Here is a 20,851-nt window from a genome sequence, read left to right as displayed (position 1 = left end):
AATATCACCAGCCAGCATTTATTGAGTGCTTACTGTTGTACCTAGTGCTAATCCAAGCGCAGTGACTTCTACACTCACCTGTTCCGGCCCTAACCCCATCTTGAAAGCAAGGAAACTGAGGCCCAGAGAGTCTTTCCCCTGCCCACAGGTCACACAGCATTTAAGCAGCAGAGCGGGGCGGCCTAGAACCTCCTCCAGTGACAACAGCACAGCAGTAAAAAGCCCTTCAACGTCTGGCAGTTCATTCAATCCTCCCAAAGACCAGAGGGAAGCTGGACTCCCCAAGGGCTCTACGGCTCAGGTCAGAATTCAGGCTCAGTGACAAGCTTGCTGTGAGACCTTGGGCAAGTTACTGCCCCTCTCTGGGCTCCATTTCCCCACCTGCCAAGTTGGGGGGCTCAAACCGGCTGGGCTCTAAGGTTTCCTCCAGCTCTGCCAGCGGGAGGGCTGGAGTGGCTGAGAGGGTCAGCTGGGGTTGCACAGACTGGGGTCCGTATGCACCTCTGCACCCTCCCAGCGGGTGGCTTCCCCACTCACCCTAGCAGCAGGTCCTCCTGAGGACCCCAGGCTAAAAGGGCCACCCTCCTTCTGCCTCTGCCACACCCTCCCTGGACGCCCCTCTCCCCCGGGCCTCAGTTTCCCCAGCCACCTTACTGTCTTCTCCCGAGGCAGAGAGCCCTCCATTTCCCAGGGACCAGAAGGCAGACGTGGAGGGTGGAGGCAGGTCAGGAAGCCACGGAAGGGGTGAGAGAAGAAAGAAGACCAGCCCGCAGGCCGTTCCTCCCTTCCTGCCGACAGGCCCGCCGGCCCCTAGCTCAGGGCCCGGAGAACAATGGCTGCTGACAGCGGCAGGGCGGAGGGCGGAGGGCAGCTGCTTCAAAGCCTGAGGGCCCCCTGGGCTGGGCGGGTGTGCGGGCTGTGGCCAGAGGGCTTTGTGTCAGGGACACAGTACACCTCCCGGGGTGGGGGTGGCTTCCCTTGTTTCCACGTATTTAATTCGTTTCACAAGCACTTATATAGCGCTTGCTGTGTGCTGGGCGCTATGCCAGAGCTTTATGCGTGTTAACTCACAACTGGAAGAAGTAGGACTATTATCACCTGCATTTTCTAGATGAGGACACGGAGGCCCAGTGAGGTCACGTCAGCTGCTCGGGGGCCCAGGGCCAGTAGGTGGCAGAGGTGGGATGTGGTCCAGGCCAGCTGGCTTGTGTGTGTGTGTCCGCTGCCTTCCCCAAAGCCAGAACACGACAGCCCGCCTGGTTATGCCACCGAGCCGCCTCTTTGGAAAGACACCCTTATTTTGCAGAATTTGTCGCTGAGGACAAGCCCCTGGGAGCCATTCTCTCAACTTCTCCGTGACTCTCCGGGGATGCTCGTGGGAGATGCTGGTGCCAGCCGCCACCAATGGGCCTCTGGGGGGGGGGCCCAGTAGGCCTTGCCACGGGATGTGGTATTTTTCCACTCTTGCTGGCAAACCTCCGTGGCTCCTCTGAGCCCTCGACCCAAAAGCCCTGTGGCCCAACTGCCCTGGAAACTTACAAGGACAACGCTTCCTCATTCCTTAGGGACGGTCGGGAGAGGGTGGCTGGCCAGGCAGGGGGGAGATGGGCTTGTTTCCTGCTGCCCTGAGCTTCCTTTGAGAAGAAGGCCTGGGCAGCGTGGGTCACTCATCCCAGAGACCTGAGGCCGAGGGTCTGGGACCAGCGCCTGGGCAGGTCCTGAGGGTCCTCTCAGCACTCCTGTTGGGGGGTGGGTACCGCTACTCATTTCACACAAGGGGAAACCGAGACTCAGAGGGGGAAAAGGACTGGCCCCCAGTCATGTAGGCTATAGGGGCAGAGCTGAAACCCCAAACCAGGTCTGGCTCTGCCGGCCGCCCCTGCCTGTTTCTAAGCACTGGACAGAAGAGCTGCCTTGGAGGCTGGTGATGGAGAGACCAGCGCCTGTGCTCATGTCTGGGACCAAACTGCCATTTGGGTCCACAGAGCTGCACTTCCTGTGTGAGGATCTGGGCCTCTGTGTCACCTCCCTGGACCTTACGTGCTGGGACTCGCATCGGACACAACCGTCAGGCCAGCACAGGGCTGAGGGCGGAGAGCTGGCGACAGGCACTGAGGCTAGGAGCTGGGCTGCCAGAGTTCAAATCCCACCTGTGGGGCCACGACAACCTGTGTGGCCTTGGGCAAGTTCATTAACCTCTCTGCACCTCTGTTTCCGCATCTGTAAAATGGTCGTGAGAGCTACACATACCTCAGGCATCAGGAGATTAAATGAACTAACAAGTAATAATCAGCACTGAGAACAGTGCCTGGGACACACGTGCCACAGAGCATTTGCCGCCATTATCTCCATTTCTTGAATGAATGAAGCGGCAGCAAATTCGGGGCCAAGTGTCAGACCCTCAGAAGGCTGAATATTACGAAAAAGGGAACTGAGACCCAGAGAGGCGAAGTGATTGAACTCAGGACCCGGCGCTCCCTCCTTCCACCCCCTGCCACACCAGGATCAGCCCCTGGAGCGAGGCCCGTGGGCCCAGCCCCCACGGCGGCTGCGAGCCTGGTCTGTGGCCAGGGCTGGAAGTCCCGGCTGGCGATGGGCGGGTAGGCAGGCAGAGGGGCTTGAGGAAGTCCACTGAGCCTCACTGTGTTTGTCTTGGCTTCTCCCGGCTGGCCCAGGCCCTGCTATTGTTCTGGGAACCACACCCGCCCCTGGGGGCCTGGAGCCTCGTCTCTGGGGGCGGGCAGGGGGACCTCTAGCAAGTCACGTCCCTCAGCCCGCCCCCGATGCAGCCCTACACCCGCTTTAACTCTACTCTCCGGCCCCAGCAAGTGCCTCAAGCACTGCTCACCGTTCCTAGGGGACATCAGCTCCTCCATCAGACTGGGGGCTCCCCGAGGGTCTGGTCAATCACACCTCTGGACCTCTGCACGGCTCACCCTCACTTCCTTCAGATCCTTGCCTCGAAGTGCCCTTCTCGGAGAGCCTTGTCTGGCTAACCCCCTTGAAACTGCACCCGACACTCCTGTTTTCCTCCATAGCTCTTGTGGCCAACTGACTCCTGTATGGTTTACACCTTCCCCTTGCTGCAACCAACAAGTCTAAGTCTGTCAGTTCCTGGACAGTAGGGATTTTTGTCTGTTCTGTGCACCCCGGGCCCCATGCCCACGGCAGCGCCCGGCAGATGGCAGAGGCTCTAAGCACGCGTGCGTAAGTGTGTCTGCAGCACTGCTCGGGACCAGGGTCCACAGAGCTTCCTGATGGGCTCACCTCCACGTGGGGAGCAGGGACTGGCGCTTACTGTACAGTCTGTGCTGAGCACCGTGCCGGGTGCTGACACAGCTTGTTTTAACCCTCACCCATCTCTGGATGAGGAAACTGAAGCTCAGAGGGAGGGGCGACCTTGGACAAGTCATTAAGGAATCCCAGCCCTGTTCCCTCACTGTTTAAAGAGAGGTGGTAAGGAAACAGCTCGCACACAAGACGGTGGAGGACATGGAACAAGACTGGAGGACGTGCGTCCCAAGGAGCGGCGGGAATACGCCACGTCCCCTCTTCCTGCCTCTCGGGGTGGGTGATGTCAGCGGGGGTGTGCCCGTGCAGATTTCTGAAGCCTGGCCCGCTTCCTTTCCAGATTGGGTTTTAGGGTCGCAGGTGGCTCTATTCAGAGAAACAGGCGGAGGGCGTGGGCGCGCAGGCCTCTGTACTCATTCTGCCTCCACCACCGGGGACCCACCTCGTACCCGCCGTGTCCCTGAGTACTGTTGGGGTCTCTTCAGATCCATGACTTTGCCTAAGGGCCTCTTTGTCTGGGGTGAATGTGTACAGCAAAGGCCCCTTCTCCAAATGACTTCACCCACTGCCCATCGATGTCCCTCAAATGCCACCTTAACTTACTCTTTTGACCTTTGAGGGCCTTTTGATCTTAAAGAGATTTTCCCCCTATCGAGATGCAAATGACGGGGGTCTGGGGCATGATAGACAGGGGGCACGTAGGGCAGATCAGCCAACACCTTTGCTGTGGCTTAGTTAGTGCCCTGGGTTCACACCTGTGATCCCAACAGAACCCTCTGCACGGATTTCTGTCATCAGAAAAACTATGGTGTCATATCAGCCAGTGTCTTGGTTATCAGGTAACTGCTAACAGGTAACATTTTTGTTACAGGCTAACATTTTCATATTGACAATATACCGCTACACCTAAAACCCGAATTATAAGGTAACATTTTAATTTTCAGCTACCACCTTTGCTAATAGCTAACATCTTGGCCATCATGTAATATATTAAACAGTAGCAGATACTTTAGTTACAACTAACACTTTGGTTGTGAGCGAATGACTTCATCATCAGTGAAAGCTTTCCTTAATAACTAACATCTTAGCTACCAGCTGAAATGCAAATCGTAAGATAATTCAGTTAATCTGATTTAGCAGCAAAAATCCCAGTTGGTGCTTCTCAAACCTCAGTGTGCATTTGGATTATCTGGGGAAAGTGTTCAAAGGCAGCTTCTGATTCTGTTGGTCTGGGGTCAGCCCACAGGTCTGCATTTCTAACGAGCCCCCAGGGGATGTTGAGGCTACAAGGGTGCATGTGGTCGTAGAGAAGCTGGTAATTAACAATGCAATTACCAGCTAACTTATCAGTGGCATCTCCAAGGTTTGTTATCTGCTAACATTCACACTGCTGCCCACTCCCTGATGGGGAACCAGTGGTGTGTGGGAGCTTGTGCAGGCTCAGGAGAGCTGACAGCTCAATTTCAGGAATTTTTTTAGCTGGTCGTTGAACCATCAATAACTTGTAATTGGACCTGGTGGGAATATTTACACCATGAGGTGGGCAAACGCCACAGACCAGGGCTCTGTATTTGCTGGGAGGACTGGTTGATCAGGACCGGTTTCGAGCAGGAAGGCCTGGGGGCGCAGGAGACGGTTTCTGCGGAGGGCCGGTCTCCATGAGGCAGGGGAGGGACAGGAGCACAACTCACTTTGCCCGTGGACTTGACGCCCTTCCAGATGCAGAAGAAACAGACCAGCCAGACGAGGAGAAGGCAGAGAGCAAGGTCCCACTTCAGAGCGCCCAGTTCGTCGATTCCAGAAGACAAGCCCAGCACATTGCGCCTTCAAGCAAACAGAGCCACAAGTCAGACGGGGCCGGTCAGGGGCCCGAGAGAGCTAACGCCTGGATTCCAACAGGCTGGGGCTCAAATCCTGCCTCCAAGCTGTGGAATCCCATTGGTCTAGGGAAATAGTTAACACCTGTGTCACAGAGTCGTGGGAGAGGCCAACAAGGGTATAGCTTTGGACTCCTGAGTCAGGCGAACCCGGGTTCTACCCAGCCAGGCCTCGGGCAAGTTAAGTTAAACCCCTAAGCCTCAGTTTCCTCACCTGTGAATCGAGCGCTGATTCATGTGTGACTGATTCTCGGCAGACCCTTCCTCAGTGCCCACTGTGGGCCAAACACTGGGTTCCAACTGGGCTCCACCACGCAACCACTGACTTGGGGCTAGTTATCCAAACGCCCGACCTCAGTCTCCTCATCTCTAAAATGGGAACAACTACCCTCCCCCAACATTCTCTGTCCTGTCCCTCTTTTATTGTACTCGCCCCTGTTTCTTACCTGGATCTCTCACTAAAAGGTAAGCCTCAAGGGGGCCGAGTGTTTGTTCTATCTGTGGCTGTAGGACACCCACACACCTTTTTACAGGGTTAGGAGAAAGCCCACTCGAAGTATTAGCTACTGGCCTGGGATGCAGCCAGCAGTCGGTAAACCTCAGCGGTTCTTACTGTCGTGGCGCAGAGACCCCAGTGCAGCTCCGGACACCTACCTAAGCGGTGCCGTTTCCTCCCCTGCTCCCTGCCAGGCTTGTGAAGGGCTCAGGAGGAGGTGAGTGGACGGTCTGAAGGAGAAGCATCACGAGGGAGCCACCAACCCCGACCAGGATCACATGGCAGAGCCTGGCTCTTCGGAGTCCAGGAAATTTGCTGACCGAGGCAGACGCACGCAACACCTACTCAGACACACCCCCGAGGGGCAGGAGCCTTCTGAAGCCGGGTTGGGATGACGCAGGACGCTGGCAGCCGAGAGACCATGAGACCTAATGCCCAGAAAGTGTCCCCACAGTCCCAGAGCTCCGACTGCTGTGGCAGTGACCAAGGGCAGCCACGCCGAGCACAGGGACATCGGTCCACAGGGGCCACTGCCACCGAAGTCACAGGAGTCACAGGAGATGGGGGCTCGTGCTCCCTGGGGAGAAGCTGGGTTCCCTCTAATGAGTCAGCTCCCGGTTCGAGGGCCACAGTCTCAGGGACGAGAGGCAGGAGGGGCGTGCGACCTTGCCCTCAGTTTCCTCTTTTGTAAAACACGAATACTAGCTCCTGCCCCCAGACCATCCCCAGCTCTCAGTTAGTCTGTGGGACGATCCTCACGGTCAGGGCTCGGAAGGCCCACTGGCCCAGGACACTTTCTCATTGCTTTTTCCTTTTTTCCCAAAGAAGCTTCAACACGAGGACCTTGAATAAATCCAAGATTCCGACCTCAACTGGCATTCAAGTGAGGCCTTCTTCTGGTCACACCGACATCAAGGGGCTCCATCAACGAGCTTTTCTAATTTATCTCATCTGGTCCAAGGACTAGAAGTCACTTGCCCCATTTTACAGATGGGGAAAACTGAGGTTTGGAGAACCAATCATCCACGGACACACAGCCACCAGGTGGCAGAACTGCCACCCTACACCCGGGCTGTCTTGATCCCCAACGCCAGTGTTCTCTGGACTCCACTACCTTGCCCCTCTGGTTAATAGAGAAAACAGAGCCTAAACTTTGAAAGGAATCTCTCCAGGCCTTGCTTCAACAGGGGTCACTGGAGCCTCAGGGAAGGGGGCACCCTCACAAGGCAGGCTGTGGGCCAACCATATCCCGGCTGGGGCCCTGCCAAGCACGTGGGTTTGGCAGCTACAGCAGCTTTAGAACAAAAAGCCCTTCCCTGTGCAGCCTCCAGAGCTCGGCGCCTTCAATGAAAGCCCAGGGCCTGCTGGGCAGCCGCCAAGGACTCCTTGTGAATGGGCTGCGTCGGGTAGGCACCGCTCCACCGCCAGGCACACCATCCCGGTGCTTCCAGGGAGGCCTCCCATGATGCTCCGGACGACCAGCGTCCTTCTGTCTCCCAGGCCGTCCTCTCACACTGGACGTCGCCCTCAGGTGAGAGTCTGTCTTGCCTACCAGACTCTAGACACACCACGGCAGGCACACAGCAGGCACACAGCCAATGCCGAGGGGGTGCCCAGTCACAAGACGGCCTTTCCTTTTCTCCTTTAGGGCAAGTTGGCCAAGAGCTTGAAACCCCAGAGCCCCAATTCTGACCACACCCAGCCCGCGCTCAGGTCACTGGTGCCCTTCTGCGTTCTCCCACCACCGTGCTGGGCAAACCTGTGGTGCCCACTATGGATGGGAGTCTGCCACATGGCCTTGCTCTGGGCAGCTGACCAGCCACTGAGGCCACAAGAGGGAAACTGAGTCATGCACTTGCTTCTCCACTGCTGGTGGCAGTCCCCTTTGCGGTGCCCTCCTGCGACAGTTTAAGGCACATTTTCTGTGACCCAGCGGTTCTATCCTAAGACTCTCCTACAGTTACATCTGCAGGTGTGGCCAACGACAGGGTCCACCCCCAGCGATTCATCACTCTGTCGGAGGGAGCAAATGATTGGAAACCATCCAGATGGCCATGGGTCGGGGCCCAGCAGGCACTGAGCAGGCTCCTGGCGAAACGTTGCGCAGCCCTTAAGACCTCGGGACTCTCCCTGTGTGCTGATAAGGGGCGACGTCCCAGGGGCGAGATAAGCGAACAGAGAACAGTGCTGAGGCTGCCTTACTGTGCGGAAGGCGGGCACACGTGCTCAGATTCGCAGACTCCGGCAGGACACACAAGACAATGGTGCAGTCGCTGCCCCGGGGGATGCAGGGGTTGCGGGGGGGGGGGGGGGGGGGTGCGGGGACTCACTTGGCAGTGAATATGATTTTTTAAACTATTTGAATGTTTTCAACATGCTCATATCACCTTTATAAAAATTACTTTAAATTCTTAAAAATGCTTGCATGGGGCCACGCAGACATTCTAGGAATGGAGTGAACTTGTCTCATCAAACAGCAGTTGTCATAACAGAGCCCACCGTAGGCTCGGGGCCAAAGTAACCGACATCCTTTCCAAAGTCATCTCAGGGATAGCCGAGGAGGCCGGAGACTGTGTGAGTCCCTCTGAACCCTTTCTTGAAGGGACCCAGTTTGAAGGACCCTTCCCTGTCGGGCCCGCACAGTCTCAGCCACAAGGCACAGACCAGGATCTGTTGACCCTTCTCCCTCTGGTGCATGGGAGTGCTCAGTACACTGTAGAGTACTGTGCCCCAGAGGGACTGCCATGGTGCGCTGCCCCTCACCAATGCCTCCTAACCTCGCCTGGAGGCTGCACAAGTTACCTCAAATCTGGCCACATCGCCCCAACATTGCCACCACCCCTGTCCAGGCCCCATTGCTCCCCAGGGCTGTTTCAGCAGCCTCCTCACTGGTCTTCCTGCCCCCACTCTCACCCCCAGTCTGTTCTGATTAAGACAGAATCTGGCAATACCCAAGTCAGGTGACACCCCACTTCTGCTCCACAACCCCCATGGCTCCCACCTACCTGCCCCATTCCTTTTTGCCTCCCTGAATAAGGTGACCAAATACTCTATCATTCAGAGACCCAGACATCTTAAAGAGCGAGGGTGGTGCCTATTAATAAGAGGCTGGGACCATAGGCATAAATGGGACCTGTCCAGGACAAGCTCCGTGTGTAGCGGTCCCATTTCAATGCTCATCCTCGTGGCCCCTTCCCCTCCTCCTTTAGCCACACTGGCTTCTGGAATGTTTCCTGAACAGGTCCAGCACGCTCCTGCCTCAGGACCTTTGAACTGGCTGTTCCCTTGGCCACTCATTACATGACATGCCACCCCACCACCTTCAGGTCTCTGTTCAAATGCCACTTCACCAGGGCAGCCTTTCCTGGCCACCCACTGTAAAAAGCATCCCTGGTCACTCTCCTTCCCCAGCCCTGGCTTTATTTTACATCACTTATCATCGCTTGTATATTACAATTGTACCTGTATCATCTGTTTAATGTCTGTCTGTCCTACTAGAATGTCATCTCCATGGAGGCAGGACCTGTGTCTCTCTTGACCACTGCTGGATTCAGAACAGTGCCTGGCACACAGTGAATGCTCAGTAGACAATAGTTGAGTAAATTAATTATACCCATTTGGTTGATGGGGAAACTGAGGCTCAGAGAGGTTCAGTAATTCATCTGAAATTACCCAGATTAAAAAAAAAAAAAAAAAAAGTCAACCCTAGGCCTGGTTCCTTTTTCTGATCCCACCCTGGGGAGCAGCCACCCATGCACCGGGTACCATGCTACCCTTCGAGAGGGGCCCCAGCATCCCAGGCTTCCCTGAATCTCTCACACAGAGAGGAGGAGACCTAGAGGTGAGCTGCATTCTTGTCCAAGAATAGTAATGATTCATTCCAGGGTGGGATCCAAAAAAGAATCGCCTGGACGTCTGTTGTGAGTCGGCCGCCCCGCTGCCGTCCAGCCGGCACTCAGAGATGTAAATACGTCCTCCGAGTGGGCCAAATCGTTTCCTTTTGACTGCCGGCCAGCCATTTATTGGCGATGGCTCTTCCCTGGAGACTGGCGGAGGCAACAATTATAAAAGAGCCCATCCGCCCCAAGCATGGGGCCGCACAGGGCTCTCTCCGCCGTCTCTCCCTTCCGATAGCTGCAGGGGAAGATTGGCTGAGCAGGGCTTGTTTGCAAATATGACTCATTTCTTTGATTCTAATAAAGTCTAATGATATGTGCTGAGCTCCCAGGGGGCTCTGGAGGAACCGGGGAGGAAGGCATGGCTCCAGGATGATGGAGGGCATTTAGCCAGATCTGGCCCCACCCGTCTTCCAGGGCTGGGGGCGAAGCAGGACCCTCGGGACTGAGGTGACCTCAGAGCAGGGGCGAGCAGGATGAGGCTGACTGGGGGCAGAAGCTCTGCCTCCCCATCACAGAGCGATTCAGAGTTAAATTATAAAGCCAGTGTGAAATGACTGTCTCAGGGGCCCGGGTGGCTTTCAAGGGAGAAGGGCATCTCACCAGCTCCCGCTGAGGATGGCGCTTTAGTGCTGCAGACGGGGTAGGCGTGGGGACCCAGGCCAAGAGAAGACCCCATGCGTAACCTGACAGTGGGGTCACACACACACGACACAATGTTACCTGTGACCGTGGACTTGCCCTGGACTTATGGCTGGTGGGGACATAGACCCTGGAGGTGGCGTCCAGTACTGGAGATCAGGGCTGAGCTCTCTACTATGTGTAGCTGCCTATGTAACCTTGGGTAAGTCACTTAACCCTTCTGGTCCTCAGCGTTCCACTTAATAAGCCATGCCCAGAAGCTCCATCGTCAGCATATCGCTCGTTCTAGCTCTTTAACACTCAGCCAGGCTGTGAGGTGTTAGGACCACGCTACCTCTGAGCTCTGGAGAGGTGGTGACTGCACTGAGGCCAAGCAGCAGGGACCCTGGGCCAGAGTCACCGTCCCTGCTCTAGGAGACAGGAGCATGGCCCGTGGTTCTCCAGTAGCTCCTCTTGTAAAACCAGAGCGGGCAGAGGGGCTGGTAGGGATGATCGACCAGGTCCTTTCCTGTCCAGAGCCAGGAGGAAGGCTTAGCTCTGTGGTGTCTTGTTATCTGGAACCCCAGGTGGCTCCCGAGCACTGTCAGGCCTCTTTTGCCGAAAGAAGGGCCAGCTCAGGGACCCGCGTGTCTGGTGCAGATGAGAGAGGTGAAGCAAGTGATGGTCGGGGCTGGGCTTTGGCTTGAGGGGCCCGGAGACCAGCCTTGAGAGGATGCTTACTGCTCAGCAGCCCGGTGGGTACCAGCCAGCGACACCTCAGTCACTTCCCAGCAATTCTCTCTCAGTGGAGATCCCAGAGTTAGTCACTGCTGGGCTGGTGGCTATTTTCAGGGGAAATCATATAAGCTAAGTGTCACCTTAAAGGGAACCCACATACTGATGGCTGAGCCCTCTGAGGCTCTGTATACAGTAGGCACTTAATATATGTCCCAGCCTCTCTCTCACCAGTGTGTTCCTTGAGTAAGTCTAGAAAACACAAATTCAATCACATGACTCCCCTTCCCTCCTCCTTAGCTTCCGTGGCTCCCCCTCTTAGAGAACAAAGCCCAAATTTATCTGCCTAACATCCAAGGCCTCCATCCTTCTCCCTGGCCCCATGTGTCCTATCCTCCGGCCAAACCAATGACTCACTGCTACTCATGTGTTTCACGCACGCTGAGCCTCAGCATGGCTGTTCCTTCTGTCCAGGATGTCTTTCCCTCTCTCTTTTCCAGCCTAGTGACCTCCTACTCGTCCCCCAAAGCCTAGTGCACATGGCCCCTCCATTTGCAGATGGGGAAATGAGGCCAGAAGGGTAGTGACTTGTTGCTCCAAGCTACACAGCCAGGTGGATGCAAACGTGGAATGAGTAAGAATCAGCACTCAGTGAGCACTTACTCAGTGTTGAAACACTCACTTAATCCTCCCTGGCTGGGCAGGGAAAAAGCCACGAGAGGGTTCTAAGCTGAGAAATGACGTGTTTGGATTCACAGCTGACTGCAGAGATGCAAAGGTAAGGTGGAGAGAGCAATAAGAGGCCATGCTGGGTCCGGGAGAGGGATGAGGGGGTCCTGTGCGGGAAGGGCGGCAGTGCAAGTGGGGAGGGTGGCTAGGCCCTGGATATGCTTTAAACGGAGAGCCAAGAGGATCGGCGAATTGGATGTGGGGTTTGAGGCAGAAAGGAGTTTGGGATGATTCTTAGATATGTTCCCTACTTAAAGGGCCTCTGCAAAGATGGGACGAAATGACAGGGGCAAGTCCCTGGGACGATGCTCACGGGAGTCAGTTATTCCACACGAGTTCTCGTTCCTTCCCCCTCTTTCGTGCCCAAGAGAAGGGAAGGCCCTTGAAGGCAGGTGGCCTCAGCCTCTCCACTCTCACAGGTGGCAGGAAGGTCCTCTCCTCTCCTCTGTGGACCCCAGTCCTCCCTAGGGTTCTAAAAAGAGGGAAGGTTATGCGTGAATGTTCAGGTGGGCTCACAGAGCCCTGCCGGGGCCCAGGGGAGGGTGTGAAGGCTAGAGCAGGAGGGGCGGCCAGGCAGGCGGCCGACATTCGCTGGACTGGGTGAGTCAATGTGGACCATGTGAGGACTGGGAAGGTGCCTGCAGGACCAGGATGTTTCCAAAGATAAATCCTGTCAATGTCTTCTGGCTCAGGAAAGGGAGCTCGGGCACTCAGAACGGGGGTTCTGGAAGGCAGGAGGCCTAGAACCCCCCAGGAGGGCCCAGGCTGCGGGACAGGCAGGAGAGGAGGCACAGGTAAGGACCTCCCGGCTCACGTGAGCTCCTTCCCAAGAGCCCTCGGGCCTGAGACACAGGGCACAGCCCCTTTGTAATAGCGGGACCATACGGGCACCTGAGAATGGGCCATTCTTAGTCCCTCTGAAGTTGAGTTTCAAATGTCCCCAGGGGGCAGTTTTATCCACAATGAGGACACTAAATTAGGAGTAATGGCCCACATTTATCAAGCAGGCTCTCAGGGCTGGCCATACATGAACTTGTTCCATTACGGCGGCCCTACAACCCTAGGAGGGCAGGGTTATGATCTCCCCAAGTATAGCTGAGGACCCTGACGCCCAGAGAGGAAAAGGCACCTGCCTGAGTTAGAAATGGCAGAACAAGGGTTTCAACCCAGGTAGCCAAACCATGCCTGAGGCAACGAGGCCCCGGTGGGCACCTGAGTAGCTGGGTGAGTGCCAGGGCCCTAGGTGGTCAGGCTGTGCCAGGCACGGCAGAGAACGGACAGGGCTGTGGTCTCGGGCCCCATTCAAGCGAGAAGAATGAAGTGCCTGCATTTCTTTGTCTATAAACTCGGCTGTCCAGAGGGTGGGGAGCAAGGCGAGGGGGGGGTGGGGGCGGAATGTGTCTGTAATGGTTTTTGTCTGCAAGAGGGAAATATATCCATGGAAGAGAGCCCCAGTTCCAGGAGCCCGGGTACTCGTGAGCACATACTGAAGGCCCACGTGTCAGGAGACGGACGTGGACCACCTGAGTGAGGCCGACTGGCCCTTTCTGGCCTAAGATTCCCCAGCCCTGGTCCTAACGCTTGGCTGGGACCAGCCAGCAGTGAACCCCCTCTTCTGTGGGCCTGCTCCTGGGCCAGGTTCTAAGAGGCGGAGAGACACCTTGAAGCAGCAAATCCACACACAAAAGAGAGGGACTCTCATCTTGCGATCATGAGGGGCTGCCCCCTTCCTTAACGCCGTCCCCTGCCCCTGGCTCTCAACCCCACGCAAGGCCTCATCTGTTATTTCCAGGATCGAAGGAACTACTAAGGACTCAATTTAATAGCTCATGGAGAGCAGGAAAAGCAACGCACTAATACATTTTGGATTCATCTCCAAGCACTGTGTTAGAAGGACTTCCCGGTATGTCAGCTAAGAGCTACCCAAACTTCAGGCCTCCATGTTCTGCCTTTCTGATGTTTGGTCTATGTGTATACTTCAGCAGTTACTGACTCTATTGCGGAAAACTGCAAAAATGCCCATAATTCTCCATTCCTCTCATAAAGAGACAGAGCCTATTTCCCCACCTCTTGAGTCTGAGTTAGTCTTGTGGTTGTTTTTGGCCAAGGGGACATTAACAAAAACGGTGCAAACAGAGGCTTGAAAAGTGCTCCTGCACCGGGACTTCCCCATCTGTTGTTTTTGGAATGCTGAGCCACCTAGGAACAAGCCCAGGCCAGCCTGCAGGGTAATGAGACCATAGGGACCAGTTGCCTGTGGCACCCCAGCCAATAGCCAGCCAGTTTCCAGAAGAGCTACCCTGATGCCCTATGGCTGACCTACTAGTGAGGGAGCCCAGCAAAGACCAGAACTGCCCAGCCAAGCTCAGCCCAAACTGCCAAACAGCAGAGCCGTGAGCCAAATAAAATAAATGGCTGCTTGAATTTGGGGATGGGTGTTACCCGGCAAATGCTAACTGAACGTATTTTTCACGCTAGCTACTCACCTCTTGACTTGAGTAACTACTTCAGCTTCATATATGCATTTTTCTCTGTGCAAAAACAGGTTTGATGTGCTAACTATATTTTTTCTAAAATACATTAAGAAAACTACATCATTTTCAGACAACATAAGAACATATACCTGCCTTTGGGAAACAATCCTCACAGAGATCCCATAGGTGTAGGAACGATTCATTCCCCTCATTTGACAGTTAAAGAAACTGAGGCTCAGAAAGGGGCAGTGACTTGCTGGAGGTCAAACAGCCAGTAAAATGGCAGAACTGAGGTTCGAGTCCAGGCCTGTCTGAGACCAAAGGCATGGATTTATCTCCAGATCTTACCCCTCCTTCCACCCACCCCGCCCCAAGAGAGTGGCTCCCATATCCCTGGGGAGAAGACGAGGGAGTGGGTTGTCCACTGCCTCCTCCCCTGCCCCCTCCGTCCTCCGCGAGGCCAGCCTTACTCCCAGAACTCGGTGACGGGGGAGGTGAAGTTGGTGGTGCTGAGGGAGATCCACAGGCTCTTGTTCCTGCGCAAGGTGTCTTCCAAGCACTGGGGCGTGTTCCAGCTGTGGTTGCAGTTTGCCCAGGGGAGCTCCGACTGGAAGGACTGGAACAGGTAGTACGTGGCCCAGGCCAGGATGATGATGTAGTATATGTTCAGGAGGGACACAATCACAATGGAGGCATAGCCGATGCCTGCAAGTGTGGATAAGCGAGACGAGCATCAGAGGGAGGCCAGATCCACCACAGCCACACCCTCAACCAGAAAACCCTGGAATCTGCAGGCCTGGGGCCAGAAGGGGCCCTTCAACAGTGACCAGCAAATATCTGTAGGATGAATGGATGACTGGATGGATGGATAGGTGAAGGAATGGGTGCTTAGATAAATCAGATAGTTGGATGAATCGAAGGGTGTATGAAAGAGGGATAGATTGATGGATGGATGGATGGATGGACGGATGGATGGTTAGATGGATGCATAGATGAATGGATGGATGTTGGAATGATGGATATTCACTTTGTTGGATGGATGTATGGATGGTGGTTGAAGGGAAGGTTAGGTAGGTGAACGGACGGAAGAACGAGTGGATGGGTAGATGGAGGATGGTTGGATGGATAGATGGATTGCCTAACTATTGACTAGTTTAATGAAAGAAAGGTTTAATGGATAGATGGATGGGTAGATTTACACGGATGACTGAGTGAACAGACTCACACATTCTCCCACCCCTGCCAATTATAATCATGACAGTATTATCTTATGAGGGCATACTAGGAACTAGGCACAGGACTAAATGTTATAATAATAATAAAGCTACCACTGGTTTGGGGCTTACTATGTGTACAAAGCACTTTTACATGGCTATGTCGTTTTGTCTTCATAGCAATCCTTGAAGTAAGCATATTATTTCCACGTTATAGTTGTGGAAACTGAGGCACAAAGAGATTAAGTGACTTTCCCAAAGTCACGAGAATTAGCAAAACGAGGAATTGGGACTTGAAGCCAGACAGAACGGTTCCTGAAAGGCTTCTCTTCTACACTCTGCTGCTTAGAAGCCACTGGCTCCCTTATCCTTTAACAACCCAGAGAGGCGGGAACAGCTGTGTGGAACGAGCAGCAGCATCACGTGTACAAGGTGCTGGTGTGACCTGCGTCAGGCACGGTGCCACGCGGCCTGCACGAGGCTCCATTGTACCTGGCAAACAGTAGGTGTTCAATAAAAATTTGCTGAACCAATGAACACCAGGCCCCAGGTGACCTTTGCCCCACACTCACCGGCAAACAAGGGGCAGATCTTTTCCCAGCAGGTGATGCCCCCTTCAGAGGTGTACTGGCCTATGATTACCTCCAGGAAAAACACAGGCAGGCCGCCCCCAAACAGGAAAATGAAATATGGTATGAGAAATGCACCTGCAGGGAGAGAAGAATGGGGTGAGGCTCAGGCGGCGGCTGTCACGGGGCCGAGGCTGTAGGTCTCTTTCCCAAGCCCTCCCGGCCAATGGAATCAGAGGGCATGGGTGAGGGACATGAGGGTAAAGGCCAAACTCCTGGACCTGGCTGAAACCTCTCCAGGCCCTGCCCACCTGTCCAGCCGGCATCACCCTTCCTGGGTGCCCTCTTGCCTTCTGCAAATCTACCAGGTGCTTGAAGTCCCTGAGCCTTTGTTTAAGCTGCGTGCCTGCCCACCTGCCTGCCTTCCCCACATCTGTCCACCCGAAGAAGGAATGCTCAGCCCTTAACACCCGTTTCAAACGGGCCTCGTTGACGCCTTCAGCTAGCCTTCCCCGGCCCCCAGGGCAGGAAGCTGAGAAAAACTTGTTAGGAAGGGTGATGGGAAGCGAGAGGTGGGCCTCTCCAGCCGGGGGTGGGAGCCAGGGGACGAGGGAGGGGCAAAGAATTGGGCAAGGGTTCCTACCTGGTGTCCACTAATGGCTTCAGCGGGTCCATAAACCCTCTGAAACTGTGGGCAACTTGGGTCTATGTGTATGTACTTTGTTCTGGGGAGCGTGTAGGGTACTCATCATAGTCCCAGAGGCACCTGAGACCTACAAAAGGTTAAGTAATCAGGCTCGAAGGCAGAATTTCCCGAAAGGTGGTTCTCCTGACGGGAGCAGCTCGCGCATGCCCGGCTCTGCCGGAGCGCCAGCCCTTGGTCATGGGCCGCCACGAGGAGCTGGGAGTGAGTTCTTACTACCAGTTCTTACTGCGTCAGCAAGAAAGTCTCCATCATGTCTGACCAACTTGAACTTCTCCAACAGGAGAGGATTCCAGCTCAGAGCCTTCAACAGGTAAAAAAACAAAACCCAAAAAACTCAGACCAACCAACTAACCAGCTGACCGAACAGAGAACGTACACTTAAAAAACACCTTTACCTAAGTGAAGGGGTCTAAAGGGACAAACTTCCAGTTATAAGATAAATTGGTCCTGGGCGTGTCATGTATAGCATCGTGACTCCAGCAACAACATACTGGACTGTGCATTTGAAAGTTGCTAAGGGACTTCCCTGGCGGTCCAGTGGTTGAGACTCCATACTCCCAACGCAGGGGGCACGGGTTTGATCCCTGGTCAGGGAACTGAGATTCCGCATGCCGCACGGCGCGGCCAGAAAAAAACAAAACAAAAAATGGAAGCTGCTAAGAGAGCAAAATCTTAACAGTTCTCATCACAAGAAAAAAAAAATCTGTAACTATGTGAGGTGATGGATGTTAACTAGACTTACTGTGGTGATCATTTCTCAATATAGACATAAATCATATTGTATCCCTTAAATTAAAACAGGGTTTTATGTCAATTCTATTTCAATAAAACTGGAAAAAAGTGAAAATTAAAAATTCTAAAAATCTTCACTGTATTTTTTTTCCCTGGATACCACCTTTCCGTTACGGCAAATGATACTGGCTTTTTACACTGAAGGTGGGAAACCAAGCTTGCTTTTGAACTACATTTGGTTTGAGCTAGAAAAGCAAAGGTTAAAAAAGTTATAAAGTAAGGAAGAGTGGGGAGGTGCAGAGCTGTGAGGGAATTTACAAAGGGGGCGTGTGAATATCTGAGGCTTGGGAGACTCCGGCCCGGCCTCATGGCACTCTTCAGAGATGGTAAACTGGAGGATCAGAGAGGGTGAGGGACCTGCTCAAGGTAACACAGTGAGACCCTGACAGAACACCACCTGATTCCTACTCATGCTCATCTCCTGCTTCTGAGGAGTGGGCTGGGGGCTAAGCAGGCTGACCCGGGGGAGGTGAAGGTGGGAGCCTGGAAAGCCAGGCATGGGGAGGCCACCCACGCTCTGGCTCAACCCTTCTCCTCCAATGCCACTCTCTGCCCAGCCCAGGCTCACCTCCACCATTTTTGTAGCAGAGGTACGGGAAGCGCCAGACGTTGCCCAAGCCGACGAAGCCGCCAGCCACGGACAGCACAAAGTCAATCTTGCTGGCCCACTTCTCCCTCTGCGGGGGCTTCCCCTCAGCCTCATCCTCAGGCCGTGTGCCTGGGCTCTTCCCTGGGGATGGCTTCAGGATATCCTTGTGGAAGTCTTTGAGACACTGCAGCTTCTCCTTGGTGGCCATGTCCTCCTCGCTTTCTGTGGGGGACAGAACAGAGTGCAACGTGTGTCGGTAAGGGACACCCTGTGTGTCTTAACACAACCTGGCTGGCCGGCTCTGTCCTGCTGCCGCCTCGTCTGTCCACTCCTCTGACCTCCTAGGTGATTGGGGGACCTAGTGATCCAGGGACTAACAGGTGCCATTCCCAAGAGAAGTAGCGGGGCCCACGCCCGGCATCCCCGAATGTCACACCGCGCCCTCCACCTGCAGGGAGATAAACGTGAAGCCACCCAGCCCTGGCAGCATCTCTGCAGAATACAGCACCCTCCAGGCAGGTCTAGGGCAGCTTCCGAGTAACAGCCTGCCTGCATTTTCTAGAAATGATGTCCAAATTTCAGATTTGCACAGAGAGCGATGCCTCCCATTTCACTCACAGCTCAGCACAGGACCTGGCCCACAGGAGGTGCTCGTTCCTCACTGTGTAAAGAATGGATAAACACAGACAAGTGAGGAATGGGGTTTCAGGCTGGAATGGAAACGATATTTGACAACAGAGTTTCCATCAAATACAGAAAATGGATGCTTATAAAATAGATTTGCAACTTATTAACCAGTCACATCTCTGCGGCATAAGAAATAAGGGATTTGCACTGGTCAGGATTATGGAAGAATGCGGGTTAATCCCCACGTGTCCAGCCCTCTCTCTCCATGCTCTGGCCGGCTCTGACCCCTGTATCATCCAGGGCCCTGGCCCTCTGACTACCCTGTGGGTTTCGCGAGGGGAGGCCCCAGAGGATATCAAATCTCTAAGCCCCCAGGAGCCGTTCACAGTCACCCTCAGCCCACCCCTGCTGGGACTCCATTTTGGAGGAGGTCGGCCACCGGCCAGCGCAGTGCCCCTGCTCTCTGTACTTCTTCAGGTCGCCGAGTCCTCACTGGCCTGGCAGCTTGACCTTGAGGGCAAGAGCATCCCAAGTCCAGCCCAGTGGGAGAGGGTGCCTTCTACCCCCACGTGCAGAGGACCATGAGGACAGGTGAGCCTTAGTTTCCCCACCTGCAGAATGAAAAGGATGACGGCAGAGGTGACCGACTCATAGCCAAGCAGCTCTGAACACAACCTGCTTGTTTTCGTGATCCAAATCGGTGGCCAACACTGAAATATCAGATTCCAGAGAAAAGGCGAGATTTCTAGGTTTTCTTACAAAATTGGAAGGTGGGCCACGTTGGGTTCACGATCCCTACAGTGACCTCCAGCTGGACCAGAGGCGGCCATCACCCCGGCTCACTGGACCTGTTCCGGGGCGTCTGAGTCCTCCTGTCACAGTGGCACTAGCTGAAAATGCCTTCCTTGCTTCCTTGTGAACGGTCTCCTCCACAACTAGAACAGAGGCTCCGTGGCACCGGGACCTGCCTTGTCCACGGCTCGGTGCCCCGAGCTGGCGCACAGTAGGTCGTCAGGCAAGGACTGCTGGGTAGATGGTTCCCAGAGTGTGTCTGCAAGCAGCTGGGGCCAAGTACCAGCCCCAGCTCTGCCGCCTCCCAGCCCCATGACACTGGCAGGTCCTCGGCGTGTGGCCCAGAGGCACCGGGGCAGGGCAGGGCGAGGGCTGCTGAGGGGACATGCTGGCCTGGCCCCAGCAGTGGGCCCTCCAGGGCCGTGCTCTGAGGAGAAGAGGCATGCAGCACAACAGAACCCCCGTTCCCCCACACCTCCTTCCTCTCCTGGCTGGGGGTGGGGGACCCCGATTGTTTCGCTATCTGGTGGTGACCAAGAAAAGGCTTCCTGGAGCCGCCGGGCGGCTCACTGGGCCTTCCTCTGTCTCCCGGCGACGGCATCCGCAGGCCTTTCTTTGCCCGCTCCCTCGGGGCGACGCGGGGTTCTGCCGAGCGCACGGCTGCTGTAAAAATAGCCCGGGCGGCCAGCATTGTTCCAGCGCTGATCCGTGCAGCCCCCGATAGTTATCTGAGCAGCCCATTGTGGGCCGGCTGGATGGGAGCATAATTGGAGGATGTGGGACTCCACTCCCTCCTAGTGGGGATGTTTTCCAGGGAATGACCCCTGAGCCTCCTCCAAGAAGGGCCGGTGCCGCCCTTTAGGGCCCTCCTTGGATCTCGGGGCCGGAAGGCACTTCACCAGGTCAGCCAGACAGAGGGGGGAGGTGGCCGGCTTCTGCTCACATAGGCTGGGGGCACTGGCGAAAGCTACTCTGAGTCCTGGCTCTGCCCTCTGGGCCCCAGGCCCACTTGCCACTCTGGCCCTCAGAGAACCCTCTAGAAACATGAGGCAGGGAGCAGCAACAAGCTCCCTAAGACCCTTGGCTCCAGGTTCTGGTTCCATATAAGATGAGACCTCCGGCCCCCTTTTCCGCACTCAGGACCCCATCTTCCCGACGCCTGTACCTGAACCAGGATCGGGGGTGAGGCCTGTCACGTCCTGGTGTTGTAGTGGTCTCCTCACTCCTCACTGCCAAGGTGTACCTGCAGATGTGTTCCTGCATCACTGACACCTGTCCCACCTGTGGCTGCTGCCATCACAGGCTCACCTGGCCATTGAGAACACATAGCCCAGGGATGTCCATGGACTCGCCCAAGACTCACGCCTGGATGTGGTCTGACCCAGGTGCAGACACCCCAACTCCCTGTCAGGGGGGCTCCTTCCAAGCTCCTCTGGGGTGTCC

General features: G+C 55.2%; 1 protein-coding gene across 1 annotated transcript in view; it reads right to left on the bottom strand.

Annotated features, from left to right (window-relative positions):
• The window catches only part of SLC6A6 (solute carrier family 6 member 6), an 80,214-nt gene that overhangs the window by 23,205 nt on the left and 36,158 nt on the right, over positions 1-20,851 (bottom strand). Inside the window, exons 3-6 of the mRNA XM_032649716.1 lie at positions 17,969-18,211; positions 15,906-16,040; positions 14,590-14,824; positions 4,983-5,115 (exon numbers count right to left, since the gene is read on the bottom strand). Of these exons, the coding sequence (XP_032505607.1) occupies positions 4,983-5,115; positions 14,590-14,824; positions 15,906-16,040; positions 17,969-18,197 (732 nt within the window). The 5' untranslated portion in view covers positions 18,198-18,211. The remainder of the gene's footprint in view (positions 1-4,982; positions 5,116-14,589; positions 14,825-15,905; positions 16,041-17,968; positions 18,212-20,851) is intronic.

This window comes from Phocoena sinus, chromosome 11 (assembly GCF_008692025.1).
Source record: "Phocoena sinus isolate mPhoSin1 chromosome 11, mPhoSin1.pri, whole genome shotgun sequence".
NCBI classification, from domain to species: Eukaryota; Metazoa; Chordata; class Mammalia; order Artiodactyla; family Phocoenidae; genus Phocoena; species Phocoena sinus.
The sequence above is the reverse complement of the archived record's forward strand: the minus strand, read 5'-3'. Positions and strand labels throughout refer to the sequence as shown.